Source organism: Phaseolus vulgaris, chromosome 10, assembly GCF_051622355.1.
Source record: "Phaseolus vulgaris cultivar YP4 chromosome 10, ASM5162235v1, whole genome shotgun sequence".
Taxonomy (NCBI): Eukaryota; Viridiplantae; Streptophyta; class Magnoliopsida; order Fabales; family Fabaceae; genus Phaseolus; species Phaseolus vulgaris.
In genome coordinates this window covers 5,441,019-5,466,183 of record NC_143507.1, presented here as the reverse complement: position 1 = coordinate 5,466,183, position 25,165 = coordinate 5,441,019, and the positions used below count along the sequence as shown (strand labels likewise).

At 31.3% G+C, this 25,165-nt stretch overlaps 2 protein-coding genes across 2 annotated transcripts; both read right to left on the bottom strand.

Moving 5' to 3' along the window:
* Window positions 1–3,884: 3,884 nt before the first annotated feature.
* On the bottom strand, window positions 3,885–9,546 carry LOC137818341 (peptidyl-prolyl cis-trans isomerase FKBP62). The gene is made up of 13 exons (XM_068621697.1): window positions 9,127–9,546; window positions 7,711–7,797; window positions 7,150–7,410; window positions 6,979–7,053; window positions 6,828–6,908; window positions 6,544–6,738; window positions 6,365–6,457; window positions 6,100–6,275; window positions 5,641–5,763; window positions 5,408–5,554; window positions 5,196–5,323; window positions 4,770–4,890; window positions 3,885–4,098 (listed from the first exon to the last, which is right to left on the bottom strand). The coding sequence occupies exons 1-13, from the start codon at window positions 9,311–9,313 to the stop codon at window positions 4,048–4,050; spliced, it is 1,725 nt and encodes a 574-aa protein (XP_068477798.1). The 5' UTR covers window positions 9,314–9,546; the 3' UTR covers window positions 3,885–4,047.
* Window positions 9,547–18,145: 8,599 nt separating this feature from the next.
* LOC137812722 (FK506-binding protein 2) lies at window positions 18,146–21,755 on the bottom strand. Its single transcript, XM_068614898.1, has 6 exons — window positions 21,594–21,755; window positions 21,363–21,412; window positions 20,466–20,528; window positions 19,602–19,692; window positions 18,914–19,018; window positions 18,146–18,464 (listed from the first exon to the last, which is right to left on the bottom strand). The coding sequence occupies exons 1-6, from the start codon at window positions 21,658–21,660 to the stop codon at window positions 18,373–18,375; spliced, it is 468 nt and encodes a 155-aa protein (XP_068470999.1). The 5' UTR covers window positions 21,661–21,755; the 3' UTR covers window positions 18,146–18,372.
* Between the last annotated feature and the right edge of the window lie 3,410 nt (window positions 21,756–25,165).

The window sequence follows — 25,165 nt, the reverse complement described above, 5'->3', positions numbered from 1 at the left end:
TACCCGGCCCAGAACCAGGCCCAGAATCAGGCCCAATCTTTAGCTCTTTTTAATACAAAACTAAGAAATAGATAAAACTAAATATCATTTTTATCACATTTAAATTCTATTTTGTGATTTTGATCTTTTTGTTTCCCCTTAATTTTAGTTTTCAGGATTTATAAAATCTGTATCTTTTATCAAATTTTAAATTTTTTCTTACATTTATTTCTTTTATTTTCTATATCTTAATTAAATTACTTTTATGGTATTTTGAATAATATGTTACATCTAAATTGAATTATACCAAAATAAAATATAATTCAATATAAAAAAATTAAATGGAATTAAAATTATTTTTCTTTCTAAAATTTTAACAATGAAAATTGTTAATAAAAAATTATGAGGTGCGAAAAGTTTTAATTTTTTTCAACTTAATTAAAATTCATCTTGGTGTAACTATAATTATATATATATATGATTGAAGGTATGATTAGTTTCTAATTTTAACAGTTAATATTTTAAATTGATATTTAATTAATTAGGAGTTTAAAAGGAAATTAAGTATAAATTTGATGAATTTCAATTCAAAGTGTCTAGCTCAAATAAATAAAGGATTAATATTTTTACTGTCATTCTATATTTGTTAGTTTTTATAAAAGAGTTAACTTAGAGGAATCTAAATAACAACTTTGTAAATAATAATTTATATTTCGAAAGTGTGCATGATGTTATAGAATTAATCCTGTATGTTTCATGAGATATTGTATTATATGAGTTCTTGATACTTGCTTCGAGGTAATAATTTGAATTTTTATATGTTATGATAAATATAAAATAATAAATCAGTGTGAAAATTTAAATAATAACAAATAACTTAATAATATGTAAATTTATACTATGTGTTAAAAAATATATAGATGTGTTTAGAAGTATCACTACTTATGAGATTCATACACCCCTCTTAAATGGTGTGTTTGTTTCGGACACATGTATCGGATACTGACACACTTGTAAAATACGTATTTGTGAAATGTCCAATCAAAAAACTATTTGTTAGATTTATAAAAATTATAACACGATTCTAACACAATTTCAAAAAAAATATATAATTTTTTAAAAACACAAGTATAAATTTTTATTATAAATACAAAAATAAGGAAAGAATAATTTTAAACTAATGAAAAACATCTTTTTCAAAAAAACATACTTTATCTTATGCCGATAGACCCAATAACACTAGGAGATACGAATAAATGAATATATAGAAAGTTGATATAGAATATAAATTTTTGTAACACAATATCAATAAAATGGTTAGGAAATTATATCAGGAAAACACTTGAGGACAGTAAAAAGCAACAAGAGTTGCTTTTAGTTAGAAGATACCATCAACATGCGGAAAATGGTGTAGTTTTTTTAAAATTTACGTAAATAGATATATTCAGAAAAAATTACAGAAATAGACATTTTTTTATCAACGTTGTTAATGATGTAAGCAACATAAATTAAATTTATTAATCCTGGTGTACTTGTCTTTTTAATTAAAGTTGACAACTGACAACTTCAGTTTAAATTAGGATTGACAACTTTAGTGTATTTTATCTCAATTAAATTTGTCAATTCAATTAACAAATTCACTTGATTTTATTTTTAGGATTTAAACAAATGATAATTAATATTTTAAAAATAAAAATATATAATTAAAAAAGTATTTTATAAATAATATCAAAATTTATTTATTTTTATTTAAGAAAATAATATATAAATTTGAATAATTAAAATGAATATTTTTTACAATAATTTTAAATAAATTGGATTAATAATATTTGTTTGATAAATTAAAAATATTTAGTATTTTATAAATATTGTTAAAGTTAAAAGTACACTTATAAAAATGTGATATAATTTATGTATAAATTTTTAGATTATATAATATATAAAAATATAAATTATATAATATGTAAAAAATAATAATATACATGTATTTATATAAAATAAAATAAATTATTGAATATATGTTGTTAAAAGTCAACATTACAAAGGATGACTCTAATGTCTAAATGGACAATTTTCTCTATTGTGACCTTCATTGTGACAGTAAGAACATTTTTTTGTCATTGTTCTGAATTGATTGATCCATTTCATTATGCAAACAAGTTGTAATTGGTTGTCCCGAGTTTTTACATCGCATGTGGGGTTCTGGTATGAAATTTAGCTCGGTATAAGTAGACCAATGATCCTCATTTCGAACGGGTGAAATTTAACTTGATATGTCTTTCTAACCGTGTGGAGGATGTAAACTGGATCAATGAATTTTGTCATTTATAAATGACAAGAGGAACAAACGGTAATGACACAACGACAAAAAAGTCGAAGAGCTTGGAAGTAACCACAATCACCAGTCATTTAATCTAACTGTATATTATTAAGGTCGTCGACCATATTTGGGAGTGGCTAATTCTTAAACATCATTAAACTTTTTCACAAAACACATAACCCAATCTTGTGTGATTTTTTCCATGTAAGATTATGATATATTCTGAATAATAATGACTTGCACGTAACATGTTGTCTATTTTGAAGACTTGTTCAATAAACCATATTTTTGTTTTTTCAAAAGTTGTCTTAAAGCGAAAATTGACAAGGAACAAGTTCCCTTAAGCACGAAGTTAATGCATTCCATTAAATTTGTGATCATATGATCATACCTCTTTCTCCAATCATATGCTTGAGTCCATTTCTTTAGTGGTATGCAGTCTATCTAAAAAAATGTTTACTTGAACTTAGATCGTATAAATGATAGTTTTGTCTGTATTATGGATTGTCATAAAGTAAATGAAAATTAGTTAAATGATAAAAGATCATAATTATCTGTGAAAGAAAGGTCGTAATTTAGTTCTAATGTACTAATTTATTAAATTTGTAAACAAAGTTAACTACTTAAAATCTGTTTTAAAAATATTAAAAATTAACTAATATTTTTTTATTTTCCCAGTATAACTAATGATTAAGTTTAAAGAATATAAAATGAGTATGAATATTTTATAAATAATAAGGAGTAGAATAAAATCTCAGACGATAGAAGAGAGACAGAATGAACTGTTCTCCTCCTTTCAGTGAGATATAGACAACGGCCAGAAGAGAGACATAGTTCTTGACCAAACACAGCCTAAGTGTAAGGTGACCACCATACTTTACTTTAATTATTAAAATGAATATGATTGAAGAATGATATAAGAAAAACGCACAGGTAATATATAATTTTTCCATTCCATTCCTATTGTCAGATCTTCATCTCAATTTTTTTGTTCAGTTTTTTAATGGGTATTAAGTTTTTATCGTTCTTTCTCCAATTTTATTCTGCCAGTTGTTATTTCGCCTTTTTTGTGTTTAGTTTTCTTTGCATTTATATATCATTTCTGTTCAGTTGATTTTCCATTTGTATTGTGAAAATCTTCATGTCATTTCTTACGTTTTTTTGGATGCACAGTTTGGCAATGTTGAACATAAATTACCCAAAGTTACTCTCTGAAATTTAAGTTATCTTTAACAGATACTTTATTCAGGATCAATCTCCAAGCAAAACAATAAATAAATAAGTTGATGGTGGGACTTTAATAATCCCAAATGTATTTATTCGTGATGACCACCTTGCAATTTTGTTGTACACTAACTTCATCTGTAAGGCAACTTATCCCCTTTATTCTAGGTACTTTCTCTACTCTCACATTATTACAGTTTAAAAAGGAACCACTATTCAAACCACTCTCTTCTCTAGTTCATGAACTTCTCTCATATTTATTTCAATTGTGACATTTCTAGAAATAGAAATTCATTCTCTCTTACTAACTTATCCTTCCAAAATCTAACCAAGAGTTCCACGACCAAAAAAAAAGAGTAAATAGGAACAACAAACATCACTGATAATTAATTTTGAATCGAACTCCAGTTTCCTAGAAAAATGAAACAAAACCTGTCCCAAATCAAGTTTCATCATAATTTCCAAATGTCCACAAATAATAATAAGAAAGCAGACTCTAGAAATTAGATGAATTTTCATAATGTTTATGCCTTGCTGTCGACATTCATGGGTTGGGCATCCTTCGACTCTGCTTTCTGTATGATAAACATTAAACAAATACGGTACATTAGAAAATGCACGATACAAACAAAAAATGGAACCAGAAACTTTATCCCACTAATCACAAACTTGAACAATGTAACAAATCTTAGATATATGTTGTTTTTAATTGAGTTAATTTTATTAGCACTCACAAACAAGTGACTTGGTGACACATGAAAATTTATAATATGTATCGACTAGCCACATAATTATTGATACACGTGGATGAATAATAATGTTCAAACAAGCACAAGCCGAAGGTTAACAGGGCTAACAAAAACTATCTCTAAAATAGTTTAAAGTCGTCTACTTTTCATAAACACGCATAAATATATTATAAAGAACATAAAACAATACATAAGCATTTTATTCAACAAATGATTACATGCAATTTTCCTATATACAATTAGAACCTATTAACACTATTTAACAGGATTAGTCCCTTAAAACTGAATACATGAGAGAAAACTTTTAACTTCTTTGCTTTACACCGTGAGGGATATTCAGGTTATTGAGATGAAAAAATGACAAATTCGCATTGGTTTAATGTATGAAACTATATAGCTTGGAGAGAGATTCTAACTCAAATATTAGAATGTGTAGACCAGATACAGAAAACTCACAAGTGTATATATATAAGAAACTAGAGACACGGAATACTCACGTTATTGTCCAAAGAATCTAGCTTATGCAGTTTGTTGAACATATTTCCATAAAATTTTGCCTGCTTTTTGTTGTATTCCTTCATCTTTTCCTTCAAGGTCTTGTACTCAAGCTTGACTTCCCTGGTTATATATCAAAAGCAAATATATTAGTGCCTTTATAATAAAAATCACTCCAGCTAAAAAAACGATAAACCATTCAAAATACAAATAGATGATATTTGAAGTTTTAAACCGGTTCAGAAACTACCTTCCTATCATAGCCAACAATAGTGATACAATAATTAAAATACGGACAAAGATTCGTATACTATCAGCTATTCATACATTATTACTCTAATAAATATTATCTTTAAGTAATTTAAGGTAATTACAAAATTTAGCAACTTTTAATCAATTATTTCTGTTAAATCCATCAAATTATCTACCTATTGTCAGGGTCGAGCTCAAGCGCTTTCTTAATATCAATTTCAGCCAAATCTAAATCAGCCAACTGGATGTATGCCTGGGCCCTTCTATATAGAGCCTTCACGTTAGTGCTCTCAAGTTCCAGTACCTGCGGGTCCAAATCAAAAAACAGTTTTCACTTTTGTAATTTTTACCATAATTATCATATGGGAATACTGCAGCTGAGTCACACCTTTGTGCACAATTTCTCTGCTTGTTTGTAATCTTTTAGCTTCAACTTGCATGCTGCATTATTTAGATTACAGGCAACCTTCAAGGTCTTGGAGCTCTTCTTCTCCTCTACACTGAAGGAGGTATCGTACTCTATGAACTTTACAGCCTGTGACAACAAGAACATGTCTCAGAAGCTGCATAGAAATGGAAGAGAATAAATGGTGAATAAGTATTTAAGTAATCTTCAATTACCTTTTCATATCTTTTAGAAGCTTTTGCATATTTACCAGCTTTAAATAATGCATTTCCTTCTTCTTTCTTATTACCAGCACCCTCAATCTTCTCTGGTGTGTTCATGTCCCATGACTCCTTTTCCTTAAAGGAGGCAACAAAATTAATTATTATTATAAGGTAGAGAACTTCAACGAACATCTGACACTCAGATTGCTCATGATAATTCACTTCAATACAAGCAACAGAAATTAATTATAGGAATAAAAACAAGCTCAAAGAAAAGCATGTAAAATTGGAATTTGAAAGAAAAGCGAGCAGAGCAACAATGCTTTTGTTTTTTCATCAGCCTCTTAATCTTGTGAATTTTTTTATTACAACTGCATGGTGGCTAGCATTCCTATCCAATAATTTATATCAACAAAATTGAAACACAAGATGAATGCAGAATTGCAAATCATTGATTGTTTATTAACTTACCTTCTCAAACGATACTAGCTCAACCTCGTAATACAAAGTGGAGTTAGAAGGAACCACAGCAAGTTCCTGTTGAGACTCTGATGAGCCAAAACCATACTCAGGCGCAATAGTTAACAAAGCCACCTCACCCTTCTTCATAGTCAAAACAGCTCTGTCAAGCCCATCAATTACTTGTTCTGCTCAATCCATAAAACACTCACATTAGCTAGCATAATAAATAATTTAGTGGAAAACGGGAGAAACATTGAGACATTTTTCTAGTTACCCTCATCAGTTTTGAATTCAAACAGCTCCCCTTCATCATCATGACCCTTCTTCAAAAACAAAGTACCATCTTGCAGCTTACCAATTACTTTCACTACAAGAATGCAAAAACGGGTAAGGAAACATCAGAACCTTGTTTTAAATCCATAAACAATGACATTAAGAATTACAAGTATTTACATTTCACAACTGCCCCCTCATTTGGACGCTCATACCCTTCCCCTTCCTTGAGGATCTTCTTAATGACCTTCTTGTCATCAGTTACATCTGACACAGTCTTCCAAGAAACTAACTCAAGAGTAATCTCCAATGATGCATTTGGTGGAACTGCACCTTCGTCACCATGTGCTGGCTTACCCTTTTCACCAAATCCATCTACAAAACATACAAATAAATGCATAAAAATTTGAACAAAAGCAAATAATGGTTTTCCAATAGGTACCAAAACTCAGCAGACAACTTACATTGAGGCTTCACACTCAAAATCACTTTCTCTCCCTTCTTCATGGTTTTAACAGCCTTTGACAAAGCAGGACAAAAATAACCTGTAATAGAGTAAACATTAATCTCACAATTTATAACATGAAGGGCGTAACAAAATTAGTAGGCACTGACCATCTTCGACTGTGAACTCCACTCCATCAGATTTTGCTACTAGAGTCCCATCTTCAAGACGTGCTTCGTAATTCACTGCAACAGCAAGATTGCATTTAATAGTCAATATAAAATTGAATGATGCAACTATAGAAAATTAAATATTTAACAAATATGTTCCATACTTCATACCTAAAACTTCATCAAGATCCTTGGGATTCTCCCATTTTTCCCCCTCAGTGACTATCTTCTTAAATAAACCTCCATCTTTACATATGTCCTTCACACTAGTCCAAGACAATAGCTCCACGTCAAATTGAAGAGTTGCATTGGGGGGAATAGTTGGAGGAGAACCAGATTCACCGTATGCTAGCTCGGCTGGGATGGTAAAAAGGGCATTTTCACCTTTCTTCATCGTTACAATACCTTGATCCCATCCTTTAATAACTTGCCCTGCATTTGCGAGACACCATTTACATCAAAATATAATATTTTGTTTTGAAAAGTAAAGAGTAAGCAAACATATAGAATTCATTCAACTAACTCATTAATATTCATCCATACCCTCAAATCATTATTATCCATTCAACAGTAATTTCACAAATTGATCATCACAATTACAACCTCTTTTAAGCACCTCACTCACACACTGAAATGCTAATAGCTAAGTCCCCACTTCATAGCAAATCAAACAGCCGATTCCAATACATTAAATCACAGCACCCACAATCCTCAAAATATAAAGAAACTCACCTTGTCCAAGGGTGAAACCGAAAGGAGTTCCCCTATCTCTGCTGGAATCAAACTTAGTACCATCAAGCAACGTCCCAGTGTAGTGAACTACAAAAAAATAAAATTCAATAAATCATTAAGAAATTAATAGAAAAACAAAGCAAACAAGAAATTCGAACAAGCTAAGAAAGAAGAGTGTCAAGTTACACACTCTCTAACACAATCTTTAACATAATTAAGTCATTCTTTTGTAGTCCTTACTTTAAAACCAAATTAACTAAATCACAAAAATTGTGATTAAAATCCATTAAATATCTCACCAGATAAATTTCTACCCATAACAAACAGTTATACGACTAGCATTTCTCATTCCGATTATATAGATGCAACAAAATGCTAATGAAAATGTAGAACATATGAAAATGAAATAAAAAATCATGCAAAACAAAAACAAACCAGAACAAACTGCAAGTGAAAAAAAATTAAGTAAAAGTCACAAAATTACAAGTAAAATTAGTTAAATAACGTAATTCTGATAAATTTCAGCCAATTTTTAATTTACAAAAAATAATTAAAATATTGTTGTTGCCAGCATTTATCGACCTCATCTTAGAAATGAAAATGTAAAGAATAAATGAAAACGAAATTAAAATTAAAGCAAAACAAACCTAGACAAGAAATTAAAACAAAATCAGCCAGAAGAGTGGATAGTCAGACAAAACACAGCCTTGGTAATAATCAAGGCGCTCTTCGGTCTTTACGTAGAATAATTTTATTTTTTTTCAAAAATCACAAAATCAAAAGTAATATCTCACTAAATAACGTAATTCCCAAAAAAATCCACTAAAACAAAATTACATCAAACAGTTAAGAGGGTGTAGATGCAACCTTTCCTAAAGCCGAGCACAGAAAAGTAAATGAAATTGTAACAAAGTGTAAATAAAAATGAAATGAAAATATAACCAAAGAGAATCAGGCAAGTCCATGTTTGGACAAATTTCTCGTATCAGTCAAGATTACCTTAGAAATAAGCTAATGTAATATATAAAAAGCTCTTTTAGTGTACCTTCTCTAAACTTTTAACTTGACCATAAGCTAATTTTTAGACTAATGAAGAGGTCCATCTCACTTTTTTTCTCTCATTTCTTCTTTGTAGAAGTAACTATTTAAAAAAAAAAAAAACTTAATTCCTATCTGATCATCACAAAATCCAAACAAAACCCAAACTCATATATTATGGCAAATGGTAATGAGATCTCCAGCACCAATCTTTCCTTCTAAAAAGTTGATAGTAAAACATACAAACAATAATCTAAACAACACGAAAAAAAATGTTTGAATTAGGAGAGGTGTCACGCACAATATGAAATGTACAGCAACAGTGTCTTGCACATGTTAATTAATTAATTTCTGAAAGAAAAAAAAAACGTGTAGTACCTTGAACCTCGTCACCAACTTCAGGAGTATTCCATCCTTCACCTTCCTTTAGGAGTTTCTTCTTCAAGCCCTGTTGCCCAATTTCCTTCTCCTCGCCGACCTTGAGGACGGGAGTTTCGAGGTCGCCGCCGAAGTTGAAGTCGTCGTTCATGGAATCCGCCGGCGGCATGTCAAAATCGTCGTCCATGTGGAAATGTGAGAATGCGGAGAGAAAATGTGAGAGAGGTTTAGAATTGAGAGAGAAGCAAAGTAGCGAATAGCAAAAGGACAAAGTGAAAAAAAGGGTTTAAAAGGGAAGTGAGAAGGGAAGAGGTTCCAGAGAGTTCTACAGGGAGCGTTTGGGAGTGCGTGGGTAGTTTCGAGAATCCAGGGTTTAGATGGTTCCAGATTTATCTAACTATACCTTCTTCTTTTATTTTTATTTTCATAGAAACTTTTTCTTGCAACAAATTAAATTGTTTTTAATTTATATTTTAAAAAATAAAAATAACGTACTATTTTTAAATGATTTTATGATATTTTACTATTAGTCTTAGCTGTAAATGTTTATTACAGTTAAAAATCTTGAATACAATACTCAATACTCCATCCATAATATTAAAGTTATTTATTTTATAATGAATTTTTATGAATATATTTTTAAAAAAAATTAAGAAAAACTTTCTTTTAATAATTACAGCAATTTTTTTATTATCATAATAAAAAGGTGAACACGTGAACATATCAGTATGTGTTTCACTAGTACTTAGTATTGGATTTCATTGAAATTATAGTTTATTTTGATAAAATTGTTCAAGTTTTTTGTTTTGTTCTAATTATTAAAGGGGTTTAGTGTAATTTTTTTACAAATATCTCTAAATGAACAATTTTTTTTCTTCTGTAAATAAGTAAAAAATTACACTTTCTAAACTTAAACTAGTCAATCACAAATATCCTTTAAAAAAAATTTAAGTACACGATTTCAATTAGAAATGGCATATCCAATATACGGTTTAGAATTTTAAATTATTTATTCTGTCAGATTTAAAAATAAATTTAAAATTTTATATTTCATATTTTTTAATTAAAATCGTGCATTAATGTTTTTTAATATAATAGTAATACATAAAATTAAAAGAAAAATTAAAAAAATTGAAATTTGTATAATTTATATTAGACTTATATTTAAAATTGTATAATATACGTTTTTAATATATAATGATAAACCTGATAAGCTAATTACGTAAAACCTAAAGGTAAATGAACTATCTATGAGATCTTGTCCTCCATATATACCTTATTCGTTGTCTCAATGGATATCTCACTGGAGGTAGGCTATCATCATCATTGTTTTCTTTTTCATTGTCTTTAGATGAAATAACAGATCCCATTGAAGGCATTGTGGTTCTTCCACTTGCAATCATATGTCATACCGCAACAAAATATATGCATGATAACTAATAGAGAAAAAGCCATTTTATTAGCATTAAAAATTATAGAAGTTGTTTGGGAAGGACATGGTCTCCTATCAATATATTGCATATGCCATATTGCTTCTAACTTCAATAAGAAGTTCAAGAATGCCGAGGCGAAGAGATAATTGATAAACATGGGTATTTATCTTAATTTAGTTTACTTATGTTGATTATTCTTGTAGCAACACAATGACTTTAAATCATTTCATTTTTTACATTCTCACAGATTACGAAATGAAACAACCAACTCTTCAGGAAAAGTTGTTGACTCTCACAATTTCAACAAGTTTTTGCCTGGATAGATCAAATACCTTTAGAAAAATGAACACATACATATGACAGAGGCATAAGTTATGGCCACATGACAACAAATTTAGTTGAGTGCATGAACTAGAGAGCACAATCGTTACCCATATGTGCTCTTGTGAAGACAACTTATGAAAGAACCAAATCTTGGTTTGTTGAACAAGGGACGAAGATAGAGTGCACATTACGAGCTGACCATCAATATCTGAAAGATATTACTGTCTTATTACGAAAAAATGAACAACAGTCTGCTATGTGTCATGTCCAAAAGCTACCCACTGTCTGACTTAATGACTGGTGATGTGATTATAGGGAGTTTTAAGCTCTTTGGCTTCCCTATGCTCATGTTATCGTTGTTTGTTCGACATGTTATTTACAACTAACAACATTTTATAGTCTACACTATATTTGTAGACTTACGAAGTTAAATTTTATCCAGTTCGAAATTAAGATTATTGGTCTACTTATATGGAATTGCATTTCATCCCGAACCTCCACATGCACCATAAGTGATGGTAAATTCATGAAGCTCTTCTTAGAATCATGTGAAAAAATGGTGCGGAAGCCATGGATGTGTATGTGCAAGATCATCCTAGGAGCTATGGTGATCTTGAAGGTGCATGATATGTATGGAAGTAGGGAGGTTCGGCCAGCCCTATGGTAAGTGAGGAAGATGAAGATTAGAGCCTAGAAACTAGGTAGAAGCAAAGCATGGCACAATGTTGGCAGCATAACTTTACTCACAATAATCTTGCAAATACATGAGCCAAGCATCTCCTTTTATAGCCAAGGAGGCCGTAATTCCTAAGCTAAGAGAAGATGAAATGCTTCTCAAATGAAATGCAAATGAATCCACATGGTAGCACATGGGCACATGGTCGGCCAAGTGAGCAAGCTTCTAGAATGTGCACAAAATCTAGGGTAAATCATGTGTAAGACAAGTTTATGCTTTATACACTACTCTAATTACTAAGGCACCCTTAATGGGCCTCCATGTAACAATTACAAGTTCTTCTCTTCCCAAAACCGTAGCTTGACCCATGTGTACGTGAAGCTAGACGGTCTAGGATTCCTCCTAGACGCTCCTTATGTAGCCGCTCCTCATCATGGCCTAGAAGCTCCTCATCATAGGCTAGACACTCCTTTTGAGTCTAGACGCTCCTCATCATGGGCTAGACGGTCTAGCCTTGGAAGCTTGGCTTTCATAGTGTGGTGAGCTTGGGCCCTCCTCCATCATCCCCTCCCTCTTGAAAAGGATTTGTCCTCAAATCCAATGCTTTTGCTTCATAGGGGGATGGTTGTGGCTGGATGGTGTCCATCATCTCCTCCTTCTGGAGAAGATCTATCCTCTGATTTGCTGACTTGATCTCGGATAGCAGCCTCTTGCTTCGTCAAGGTGTGTCCTCCCGGATCAAATATTAATCTATGAGAATCTTGAAACAAAGCATAGGAGTTGGGGTGAGCATTTGGAGAAAAATTAATTGTGTGAAGTTGCCATTTTTGTTTTTCTCTTGTTTTGGCCAACTTCTCACAATGCTTTCCTTTTGATGGTTGTAGGTGCCCTCTAATCCTCTTATGTTTTCTAAAATTTCCAAAAGTAGTTACTTTTCCCTGAGGCATAATCCCTTTAAGGAATGGTAACAACTTTAAAAAGGCAAGAGGACTATGTTCACATACAACTTCAAATGGAGAAATAAGAGTAATCTTGTGGACTACTCCATTGTATGCATGCTTACAAGGAAAAGGATTCTTATCCCAAGAATTGTGGGTGTCCCTCACGATTTCGTGAAACATGGAAGGAAGAGCTATGTTTTCAAATTTTGGAGCTCTATCCATCATTTTTGAAAATAAATCATGGAGGCTTGTCACGTTTCTTAGGAAGAGTTTATCCACATCCATGAAGAAGGAATCAAAACCTTTTGTTGTCCCAGGAAGCTCTAATATGAAATGTGTGTCTTCCCAAGGATCTTTTACAAAAGGTGAAGGAGTATAGAGTTCTTGAGACTTTGCTTTAGGTATAGTTTGAAAATAAGAGTTGTACCTAAAGTAATGTCTTTGAATCTCTTTTCTCACGGGTGACAAAAGTTTTCCTCTCAAAAGCTCTAGAGTTTCATCAACTCTCATTTGTCCCATGAGTTCTCCTTCTTGTAGACTCTTTCTCTCATGTGTAAAGATAGTCTCGTGTACAACCATTGTTTATGAAAATTTGTACACTTTGTAATGGTTGTCTCAATAAGACATGACAAGTTGTTCTAGGCACTACTTCACACAAAAATTGGTTTTTGTAGATGCTTATAGTCAACTTGACATTCCCTTGGGGATATCCTAACACATTTGAGAAATAGTTTTTATCTATGCAAGCTTCTTTTAAAGACTCTTCCTTTGTGCTCATGCTTGCAAGTGTTCCTTTACAAAAGGTAAGGCTTTGAGGTTGTTCAACAAGACACATATTTTCAAAGGTATTTTTAAATCTTTGGTCTTGTTGAATGACCTTGTGGGAAGGAACACTCTTCTTCCACGCCTTTTGTTCTTCAAGGGTCTTCTCATGCTTTTCTTTTTCTTCTTTTTCTTTAGCTTCCCTTTCGACTTCCCCTCTCTTCTTTTGTATTTTTCTTTCCTTTCTTTCTTTATGGGAAGCAAACAATTTTTCTACCCTCATTTCCCAATCTAGGCAAGCTTCTATATTTTCTTTTCCATGGAAATGGGGTTGGTCTACCCTAACCTCTCTTGGGTTTTCTTGTTCTTTTCTATCTCTTCTATGTCTTCTAGGGGGTGCTTGATAATAATCATTTACTCTAATGCTTCCCCCCCCCCCCCCCCCCCCCCAAAAGAATCATGATCTTTAGAGATATATGCATGAGAAGGTAATTTTTTTAGAATGTGAGACTTCTCATCCTTTACTTTAGTCAAAACATTAAGTTTAGTCTCACTCTCCAATTGTCTATAGGCAATTGATTACACAGTTTGTGAAACTTCTTTCAAAAGAGTTTTTAAAGATTTTAATTCACTTCCAATAGACTTTGTAGAATGAGAAGAAGAAGACATGGCTAAAGCTTTGTGTATACAAGTATTTTACCTTGAGAAAACTTAGGAAAGTCAAAGAAGGTAGTTTTCCAGGTAAGGGATGTGAGTCACAAAGGACTACTTAAATACCAAGTCTTTGCCTTAGCCAAAAACTATCCCCTAATGTCTTCACACAAAGCTTTCTCTTAGTAAACCACTTAGAACACAATTAAGTTGAGAAATCAGATTTTAATGCAAGAAAATAATGCAAGCTAATTAATTAACAAAGCTAGACGGTTTTAACAAAGCTTAAACAAAACAACCACACATGCAAAGCGTCACTAATTAAGCAAGTAATGTAATTAAAAACAATTAACAATTGCTAATTAAAAACTCTACACTAGTCGGCCCTAGGTGAGGCTTCTTGGACACTTGGAGCCCTTGAAGACACACTCACCGTCTAATCACGTAATTAAAGAAGTAATTAACACAAATTAAGTTGCAAAGAAATTAAGAAAACTCCCTTTGTTGATCCTCTTTTTGCTATTGGCACTTCCTTGGTTGTCTTTTCTTGTTGGGCCCTCCAAGTGTTTGATTCTGCCTTTGTCTTTGTTCCCCTTAGAATGAAGGTCTTAATTCTCCAATTCCAGCACCTATCAAGAAGACTAGACCTTACCCAAGTCAAATTTCCACTCAATTAAGCACCAAAAGAGAATAAATTCCAGCACCAAATTTAGAGGCCAAAGAATAAAAGCAAGAAACAATTTAATTGAAGAAAACAGTACCACACAAATGGAATTAGATTGTGACAACTAGAAAGAGGTCCAAGAATATTTAGACAAGCAAATAAAGGTACTCAAATAAAGGTAGGCACACAAAATGAAACCTAAGAATAGCACTAGAATAGATTTCAAAATAAAAAAAACAGCACCAATGGAAAATTGTTGTGGGCCACAAACGTGTTTTTTCCCAATTTATGTTGAGCTGCCCTTTTATAATTTGCCTCTGAAAATTTATATGCAAAATATTCAAGATCTTAACTAAAATCTGGCGTTGGAATCACTCCAAACGCATGAGCCATTTTTTTTAATAAATTTTTCAATTTCAGTGTTCAGTTACGCCAACTGTAGCGCCCAAATTTGCACAATGTTTTTAAAATATTTATCATTTATTTTTCTATTGACTTTTTTGAGTTGATTCTTTTTTTGTCTTTTCTGTAACACTTCAAAATTGCATAATCCAGAGAATCAAAAATTTCCTATGAGTGAAAATAATTTTCTGGAACAAAACAACCAACACAGAGAATGTAAAACAGGGGGTTCTGGAAAAACTGGAAACAAAAACAGCAAGAGACCAAAATTTAAACATAATGGAATTTATGAAATAGAATTTGTGTAGGATCTAAACATAAATATGAACTCAAACTAAAAATAAAAGGCACCAAAAGATTAAATCACAGCAGTTTCAAAACAAATATATAGACCAAAATCAAGAAACAATAAAGCCAAACAAAGGACTACTTATGAATTGATGACATTGTGGATGAACATGACTTGACAAAACATATATGGATTCAGAAATTAAAGACTCAAAGAGCATAATATGAACCAAATAAAAGTGCAATAAAGACTCAAATTCCTAAAAGAAAAACAGCAACTCAAAGGTGTATGGAATCCTATCACAATTTGCACAAGGATTGTTCAAGATCAATTGAACAAAGTGCACCGGTTGGATCTTCCAAATAGCACACCAAAACAAATTAAAAATTAAAAAACAACAAAACAATTATGGAAACAAGATGAACAACATGAAATAAAGAAGAACTCAAAATGAAAAGACCAAAAACTACTCATCTTTGAAGAACCTATGCTCATGATACCAAATGATGGTAAATTCATGAAGCTCTTCTTAGAGTCATGTGAAAAAATGGTGCGGAAGCCATGGATGTGTATGTGCAAGATCCTCCTAGGAGCTATGGTGATCTTGAAGGTGCATGATATGTATGGAAGTAGGGAGGTTCGGCCAACCCTATGGTAAGTGAGGAAGATGAAGATTAGAGCCTAGAAACTAGGTAGAAGCAAAGTATGGCACAATGTTGGCAGCATAACTTTACTCACAATAATCTTGCAAATACATGAGTCAAGCATCTCCTTTTATAGCCAAGGAGGCCGTAATTCCTAAGCTAAGAGAAGATGAAATGCTTCTCAAATGAAATGCAAATGAATCCACATGGTAGCACATGGGCACATGGTCGGCCAAGTGAGCAAGCTTCTAGAATGTGCACAAAATCTAGGATAAATCATGTGTAAGACAAGTTTATGCTTTATACACTACTCTAATTACTAAGGCACCCTTAATGGGCCTCCATGTAACAATTACAAGGTCTTCTCTTCCCAAAACCGTAGCTTGACCCATGTGTACGTGAAGCTAGACGGTCTAGGATTCCTCCTAGACGCTCCTTATGTAGCCGCTCCTCATCATGGCCTAGACGCTCCTCATCATAGGCTAGACGTTCCTTTTGAGTCTAGACGCTCCTCATCATGGGCTAGACGGTCTAGCCTTGGAAGCTTGGCTTTCATAGTGTGGTGAACTTGGGCCCTCCTCCATCAATAAGGAATTAGGAAGCAGACCAACAACTAATCGTATACACTATTAAATGAATGAACCACTTCCAAATAAGGCAAACAAATATTCTTAGAGTAGGAAAGAATGTCACAATAGAACAAATGTCCTTATCGATAATAATGTAAACTCTTATAATATATTTTGGTTAATGTTGTCCATTTCAACTTTTAGGTTAAATTTTTTATCATATAAATTAAATTTATTTCAATAAATTTTAAAATAATTAATTATATTATTAAAATATTACATCATTAATTTTATTAAGAGTAACTTAATTTTAATGTATTTAATTTTCTAATTATATAAATAAAAATTATTTTCTAAAAATTCAGCTATTCTTTAATTACATAATAAAAAGATTTTATATAACTTGTTCAGTTAAAAAATATTTTATTAAAAATTAATTTTCTTTAATTACATATAAAAAAGTTATAAATAATAAATTAAACTTATCTAATTTATTTTTTTAAATATTAAAAAGTATATTCAAATTATTATATATTAAAAAATTAAAAACATATATATGATTTTAATTAAAATTGTATATAAAATATATGAATTCTAAATTTTAATTTCTTTTTAAAAATCTGACAGGATAAATAACTTAAAATTGGAAAACTTATATTGGATATACAATTTCTAATTGAAATCGTATACTTAATATACAAATTTATATTTTTTTAAATCATAGTTGTGATTGGCGAGTTAAAATTTAGAAAACGTAGGTTGAATTGATGATTTACCCATTTTTGAAAAAAAAAATTGTTGGGAAATTTATAAAAAATTAGTTAGAAAAAAACCTAATAAGGACTCCTATCATAAGAACTAGGATTGTAAAAACTACATATAACAAATTTTTGAGTTTATAAAAATGAGTTTTTATATTTTGAATTTATTTTGATCAAATTTGTGGATAACTACATATAAAGTCCAAACTAAATACGTAAGAGTTCATTGAAATTAAAACAAAACCAGATACTTAAAAGACATCCAATTGAGTAGGTATCACAAGTGTTTCATGCTAATAGAAACGCAGAATATATGAAAATGGATTATGTTTTAAAAATCTATTATTATAATTATATTTTTCTAAACATATAAATTGTATTTACTTAATAAAATTTATATAATTATATTTTGTTATATTATTTTACGTTTACTCACTAATTTATAAAAAAAAAAACTATTAAGTAAATTATGTTGTAAAGCTTTACAATTTACTCTAATAAAATCAGAAAGAGATAGAAACGATGTGCTCATAAGTATGATTGAGTATATTTTTAAAATTTATTATACCAACATTTTTTTAATTTTTTCAAGTTAAATATTTTTTTAAATAATTCAAATAAATCCTCCTCAATCCAGAGAGTAACTACTAAATTCTCTCTATTTTTTCACTTTAAAGATAAATTAAAAAAAAAATCAGACTGAAATTCAGCTTCATTTTTGGTACGTGTAGAAATATGTAAGTTAGAGAAAATGTTATTTGAGAATTAATGTATTCAAATAATTTTTTTAGACGTATTTATTTTGGAAGAAAATTTCAACATTTTCAATTTCTAAAAAAAAATACCGTTTGGGAGACAGCTCCTCAACAGGTGGTCTTAAAATACTTTAAATTAAAGACCGTCTTAAGAAACAAGTCTAATCTTTTAATTTTCTAAAACAAAGCAATGTTTTAAAGAGTATTGAAACAGATACAAAAGATGAATACAAAAGAAGGGTACAGAGCCTAAATCTTTGTAAATTAAGCTCAAGATTTAAACAGTGAAACCTGGGGTCATAAAATCATTATTGAAGACCAAAAATAAACTTAAGATAGCAAAAAGTCTCAACATTCCATTTCTTTCCATTTTGTCTACACTTCTGGGATTGAGCTTTTATTTTCTTCATCTAAACTTTTGTCATTCACTCCTACAAGCTCAGTGTCAAATATTAGTGTTGCACCACCTGCCAGTTATAAGTCATGTATATCATAAGTATATATAAATTCATAATATGGTTAGTTGTGATATATACAAATACAAACTAAAAAAATTGAATATTCATGGAAGTGCCACTAATTTAACATTTGTTTACTCTCTCTCTCTCTCTCACCTATTTCTGGTAAGTTCTTTATCGTATAATCTCATAATACAATGTAATTAAAATATGATCCAAAACACACATCAAAATGGAATTTAATCATTCCAATAATCATAATTCCCAAGTATGAAAAATTTTATGTGATACCTAACGTCCCTATATCTTAAAAGAAAAGTATACGGGAGATTATTCTGGTGATACATAAAAACAGCCGGCAATCTGATCAAATATCTAGCTGTCAAACATAAATTTTACTAATTAGAAATGAAGGCTGGGTAGAGAGCGTTACTATCATTATCAACATGATAAACTACCTGGAATAGTGGGTAGGGAACCCTGCTCTCCATAGCCCATTCTTGATGGTATTTTCAACTTCCTCTTCTCACCAAGACACATTCCCAATAATCCCTGGTCCCACCCTGCAGAGAGACAAAGTGACATTGAATCCTCTATCTTGAAAGATTTCCCATCAATCATATGTAATTTGTAATAAAATTGCAATGCATTTTAGTATGATTATGTAAATACAACCATGCAAATAAATGAAGTAATATAATACACATAAATCCGAAACTATATCAGTATAAATTATAGCTCAATTGCAATTTTAAGGTAATGCTGATAACAGAAGATACTTGAAAGAGCAGGGGAGGACATGGCGAAGATAAGGAAAAAATGCTACTACAAGGTAACATTTTGCATATTACATGCCTCGTAAACGTCAAAATCCGGTATTATACAATCAATCGTCAAGAATTGATTGTACAAGGATTCTCATCTGTTTCCAACTTCCACGACTCTTTCCATTGTACACAACTGTGATCTGGCATACAATTTCTTTACAGTTTGCAGCATCTTTTTTTCTCTCCTTTGTTTTATCTACTTAATAACTTCCACTTTCAGTAAATAAGAAAAAACAAGCATAGTAGCTAGTCGATAACCACTTTTAATGGTAATGAAACTGCAAATTTAAAAAATTTAAGTTGTTTATGCACAACATACCTTTGATCACTTGACCGGCACCAAGCTCAAATTCAATGGGATTTTTTCTTTCGAAGCTAGAATCGAAAACAGTTCCATCAGTGAGTTGCCCCTGGAAACACATCCAAGAATACTATCAACAAAATTAAGTAAATACATTGATCCCTCATCACATTAACAAATGAAATGAGATTTGAAAATAATAATTTGTTTGAGTATATGTAGCTTAAAATGCTTTCCTGTGGTGTAGCCATTTGATCACCTAAAATAAAAACTCCATATAAACAAAAACAAGGATACGCAAATAGCATACCATTGAAATGACTCTAGGTAATTTCCAGTTGTGATTATGTCACAGATGCCTTACCCCCACTCATGTTCTTTCAATGGGTAGTCAGATTATTGCCCAGATTAGAAGGCGAGGTTCAGATTATGAAATACCAAAAATAAACCACCAAGATAGACCAAGAAGAAAATAAATAATCTAGTAATGTTACTTCTAGAAAAATGACACGGAAATTTATCAAAAAACAGTATATGAAATTAACAATAAGGTAATATTATCCATCCCGTTGAAAACCAGAATAAGGCATGTGCAACATAATAGGGAAACTAAAATTGCCAAACAGATATTATAGTACTTTGCATTGTTCATTATACATAATATATATACTATATTTCATTCACATTAGAGTTAATTTTATGGATGAATGGTGAGTGAATATTATGCATCAAATACTTTATTGTTGCGCTTCAGATTTATTATATGTAACTTCAGCAAAGACTGTGAGCCTTTTCCCTTTCAACAAACATTTTACTTAAAAAGGTTTCACTAAACTGCACCATCCTTCCAGCCTCACGACATAAACTTGAGAAATTACTAACCCGATAGTGTACTCTGACTCTATCACCTTTGTGTGCCTGAACATCACATGATGTTGGTTTATACTGCAAAAAGAAACAGGGCATCAGTAGTAACCTTGCTAACATATATTGGCAGGCAACAATTTCAGTATCTCTGGGAATAAATTTTTTTGCATCATTCACAGGAAAACCATAACGTATTCCCTGTTTACAGCCTCCACAATAAATTTCCAGAATTTTTTATTTCCATCCTTACCAGTTACCAACAATTTGTCCATGCTATCTATCACAATGAACTTGTGATCCGGCAGAAGACAACATATATATGTAAAGCATATAAAATGCCCTCTGCAAGAACAGCACTGTCCCCCACACACCATACCACTAGGTCATTCAAAGCCATAGCCAGACTCCATTCATGTATTTATACTTTATTTTAAAACACCAAGTCAAAAATTGCTAAGCATACTACGATAATTTTCTTTTTCTTATGAACAAACTATTTTACCGAATAGCCTAAAGGATCATAACATGGTAACATCGAATATTCCAAATCCATACAAGGCTTTTCACTGCACTTGAACACACATCAGATGATGCCATAAATTAGCAAGTACTAACATTTTTTATACATAAAAAAAAGTACCCTTGGACTTTGCAGGAAAGCCAAGGAAACAACACTTATACTGCTTCAATTCCAACAAAAATTCCGATTGTTCAATGCGGTCACACTCGCCCGTGAATAGACCCATCACATATATTAAAATCAAGTTATTAAAAAATACACAAAAAACGAATTCTAACCAAAAGCCAAAAAACAAAAACGCAAACTCCTTTTCCGTACAAATTATCCAGCGCCTATAAGCTAAACAATAAAAAAACGCCATGGATCTTAACCAGAATAACATTAAAGGCTACCTTCACGCCTATCTGCAACTCCGTCACATCAGCCGTCTTCTTCGCACAAACTTAACCACAGAAAAGGAAAAAAAAAATATCAGAGACAACGAGAAACCATAAGAATCGATGAATCGAAGAGGAAGATTGGCGAGATCTAAAGCAATTGCGGAAGGAAGAGAAAGGGAAATTAAGAGGAAATGAAAAATTGCACGTGGAAGGGTGAAGAAGAGGAAGAGTAGAATTGGATACCTAATGCGGAAACGAAAAGGAAGAAGAGAAGAAGGGTAACGGCGTTCATGGTAGAACGGAAACTCATTTTTCTTGTTTTTCCTCGCTTAGTCACTGATTTGTTTATACAGAGGATGATGAGTGGTGTTGGTGTTATATGATATTATATAGTAGGACGAGTACTCTCCAGAATTGTCCACTTTTCGGGTCGGGGGAATTAACCCGCGTGACACGGACTCGGGTACCAAGAAATATTATTAGGTTTATCTTTATTTTAAAATGTATAATTGTAGTAATGTGATTTTTTTGTTAAATTTTATTATTATGGGTGTTTTAACATGGAAAATCCCTCCATGATTAAAACTATGATTTGTTCAAATAAAATAAAAAAATACATCTACTATGATTAATAACTATTAGTTAGATAAAAAGTTATAACTGATAATTAAGGTATAACTATTTTTAGTTAAGAATGTAACAATTCGAACACCGTTATTTAATTATGACTTGACTCACTTGATCTATGTCATGAAATAATTGATATCAAATCAACACGAACAACCCTTTGTACAATGACTTAATCATCATAATAGCTCTATTATCACTAGTATGAATTTGTTACTTCCAACAACTTAGCATAAAAAACATCTTGTATCTAATAATACTTCACATCAATATGTTTAGATCTTCAATGAAAATTTGAATTCTTACCAAAATGAATAACACTTGAACTATATAAAAATTGTAAATATTGTTCTCGTATATAAATAATAAATAATAAATAATAAATATTTTTCTTGAACAAAATCAAACTCATGCAAGAATTTGTTTACCCATAACAACTCCTTGTATTCTTTAGTAATGCCAATAAATTTGGTCTCTATAGAAAAAAAGTTAACAAACTTTGGTAGCCTAAACTGTCAAGTCACAACTTTCCTTGAAAAATTAATCAAATATGGAATCAATATATTTAGTTATATTGAATTTGAATACTTCACTCAAGAATGTTTATCACCACCAAAACAATGTTCCATATTAACAATACCATGAAGATACTTCAAAATCCATTCCACAACATTTTAATGCTTTCTAGGTAGGTTTGACAAAAATATACTAGTTGTACCAACAATGTGTGTTATATATGGTCTTGGCATATCATTGCATACATCAAATTGACTAAAATAAGTAACACTAGAAGTACTCACCACCTAGGCTTTTTTCTAGCTAGAATCCTTGTAGCTCTCTTTTAATATAATGTTATTATGACAGTTAAAGCTTATTCTCCTTCTTGACACCAAGAAACTATTTAACACCTCTTATATGCTTAATGCAAATCACCCACTCAATTACTTCTTCAACCTATCAATCTTGGAAATATATTTCTTAACAATAACCATGTAAGCAATATATAATAACAAGGTAATAAAATCATTAAAAAAATTATAACAAAGACACAATGGTCAGAAGTAGTCTTCTTGTAGCCTTGCTCACACATAACAAACTCGAGCTTCTTGCATCATTATCTTGAAGCCTACTTCAAATCATATAAGCTCTTTCATAGCCTACACGTATAGTCTTTATTACCTTCAATAAGATAATCACTAAGTTGCTTCATGTGGATCCCTTTCTCCAAATTACATGAAGGAAAACATTTTTCACACTCATTTCCTCTATCTTTAAATCAATATTAGTAAATAAACTTGACATAATTGTTATGGATGAAGTTTGCACAATAGGTGAGAAAATATCATTAAAATCAACACTTTTTATTTTATTAAAACCATTCACCATTAATCTAACTTTGTACTTAAGAGACATGGATTTACTCTCATGTTTCACCCTATAGATCCATCTATTATCTAAGGCTCTATTACCCATAGTCAACATAAAAAAATCATGTTAGGATTTCATCTCATTTTTCATCAGCCAACCATTTTTTCTTCTCTTAACTTTTCATGGCCTCTTTATAAGATACAACTTCTCCCTCATCTATTAAGATCACAAACTCATTAGAGGAATACCTACGAGATGTTTGTCTCTCCTTGATAGACCTCATGGATTAAACTTCAGATGGTTCAATAGTATCACTAGGGTTTTCATCCTTGACATTTATATTCCTCCTCCTTCTCATCAATAGGAAGGTCTACATCATCTCCATAATCATGTTGCTTGACTTATCATAGGTTTTTTAAAACATGATCACAAAACCTACAATCAAATTCATCCTCACCAAAGTCAATGAAGATACATTGTCTTAACTTTGCATCCAACTTGGATATTTCATCCTTTAGAACATACACAATTGTCTTATAACTAAAAGACTCTCGAGTGTTCATACTTCACATTCTTGCCAAACCAAATTTTGTTTGGCACCTTGAAGACTATTTTATTGCAAGAGTACTGTGTCAGAAAGTAATAAATTTGTCCATATGAATGAATATCGAATCCACAAGGAATAGTAGAATTCTCAAGTATAATATTCACTAAATAAAAAACAATATATAAAAGTTTGGTTTGTATTAGATTGCAAGAATGTAAATAAAGCAAAGTTAAGAGTTGTTGATTCAATTGAGAAAATTGGGATTGGGGTTCATCCTTCTCACTCTTTTTTATTTTGAAAAGCATAATAATATTCTATGTTTGATTGATATTGATGCCCATATAAAATTCATTTATATCGATTCATTGTATGTAAAATTATTAAGATAATCTCCTAAATATTGATTCCTCGCATATTTATAAAAACTCCTTATTGTTATGAGCAAGTGTTGATAACAATTAACATTTCAAATTTATTCCTAACATTCAAATATGTTAAGCATTATCATTAAGGTTAAAAACTTAGAAATGTTTTTCAGTCAAATCTAAGGATCAAAATCATGATAAAACAAGCGTTAAGATTAAAATGACAATACCAATCATCAATCAAGAACAAAATATTTTGTTTAAATATCACCTCAATCCATAAGAGTTTGAACAGATTACTCTCAATCTCAAATGGTAGAATTAGCCACTCATGTTGGCCATTAAGAGCATGGAAAGCTAGAAAAGACGATCCAGGATGTTTCTCCTTGACGACTGTTTCCTCTAGGATTTTCTATCACCTTTTACTCTTCCAATGATATCTAGGATTATGCCTCATATTTAACCTAGTTAGACTTGGCTAAGTGACTTCTCACCTAGGCGAGCTATAACTTGCTTGGGTAAGTTGGACGAGAAAACTGACGAAGTAGACTGGGCGCTCTTTGATATTTATTTCTTGGACCAACACTGAACTGAATGCCTTCTCTGATACTTCCAGATAAACCACTATGGGCTCCTTGGAAACCAGCTTTTGAATAAATGGAGGGGATGCCAAGAATGTCTTCAGTTGAAGGAATATGTTTTCACATTCGTCTGTCCACTCGAATTTGGAAGCTTTTCGTAAGAGTTGTACGATGAGTCTCGTTCGCTCTGCTAGCTTGGGCATAAATCGAGAGAGAGTCGTGAGTCGACTGATCAACCTTTGTATTTCCTTAATGCTGGTGGAACTGCGCATTACGGTAATCGCCTTACACTTCTATGGATTGGCTTATATGCCTCGATCAATGAGC

Bases quoted from the DNA above. Each gene is read 5' to 3' on its own strand.
- LOC137818341 (XM_068621697.1), bottom strand. From the start codon at position 9,313: ATGGACGACGATTTTGACATGCCGCCGGCGGATTCCATGAACGACGAC. The intron at 5,764-6,099 runs GTAAGTTAATAA...GCCTCCTTTAAG, and splicing joins AGCTAGTATCGTTTGAGAAG to GAAAAGGAGTCATGGGACAT. The intron at 5,324-5,407 runs GTGTGACTCAGC...TTGGACCCGCAG, and splicing joins CAGAGAAATTGTGCACAAAG to GTACTGGAACTTGAGAGCAC.
- LOC137812722 (XM_068614898.1), bottom strand. From the start codon at position 21,660: ATGAGTTTCCGTTCTACCATGAACGCCGTTACCCTTCTTCTCTTCTTC. The intron at 19,693-20,465 runs GTTAGTAATTTC...ATGTGTTTCCAG, and splicing joins GAGTCAGAGTACACTATCGG to GGGCAACTCACTGATGGAAC. The intron at 18,465-18,913 runs GTAGTTTATCAT...TATAACTGGCAG, and splicing joins TTCCCTACCCACTATTCCAG to GTGGTGCAACACTAATATTT.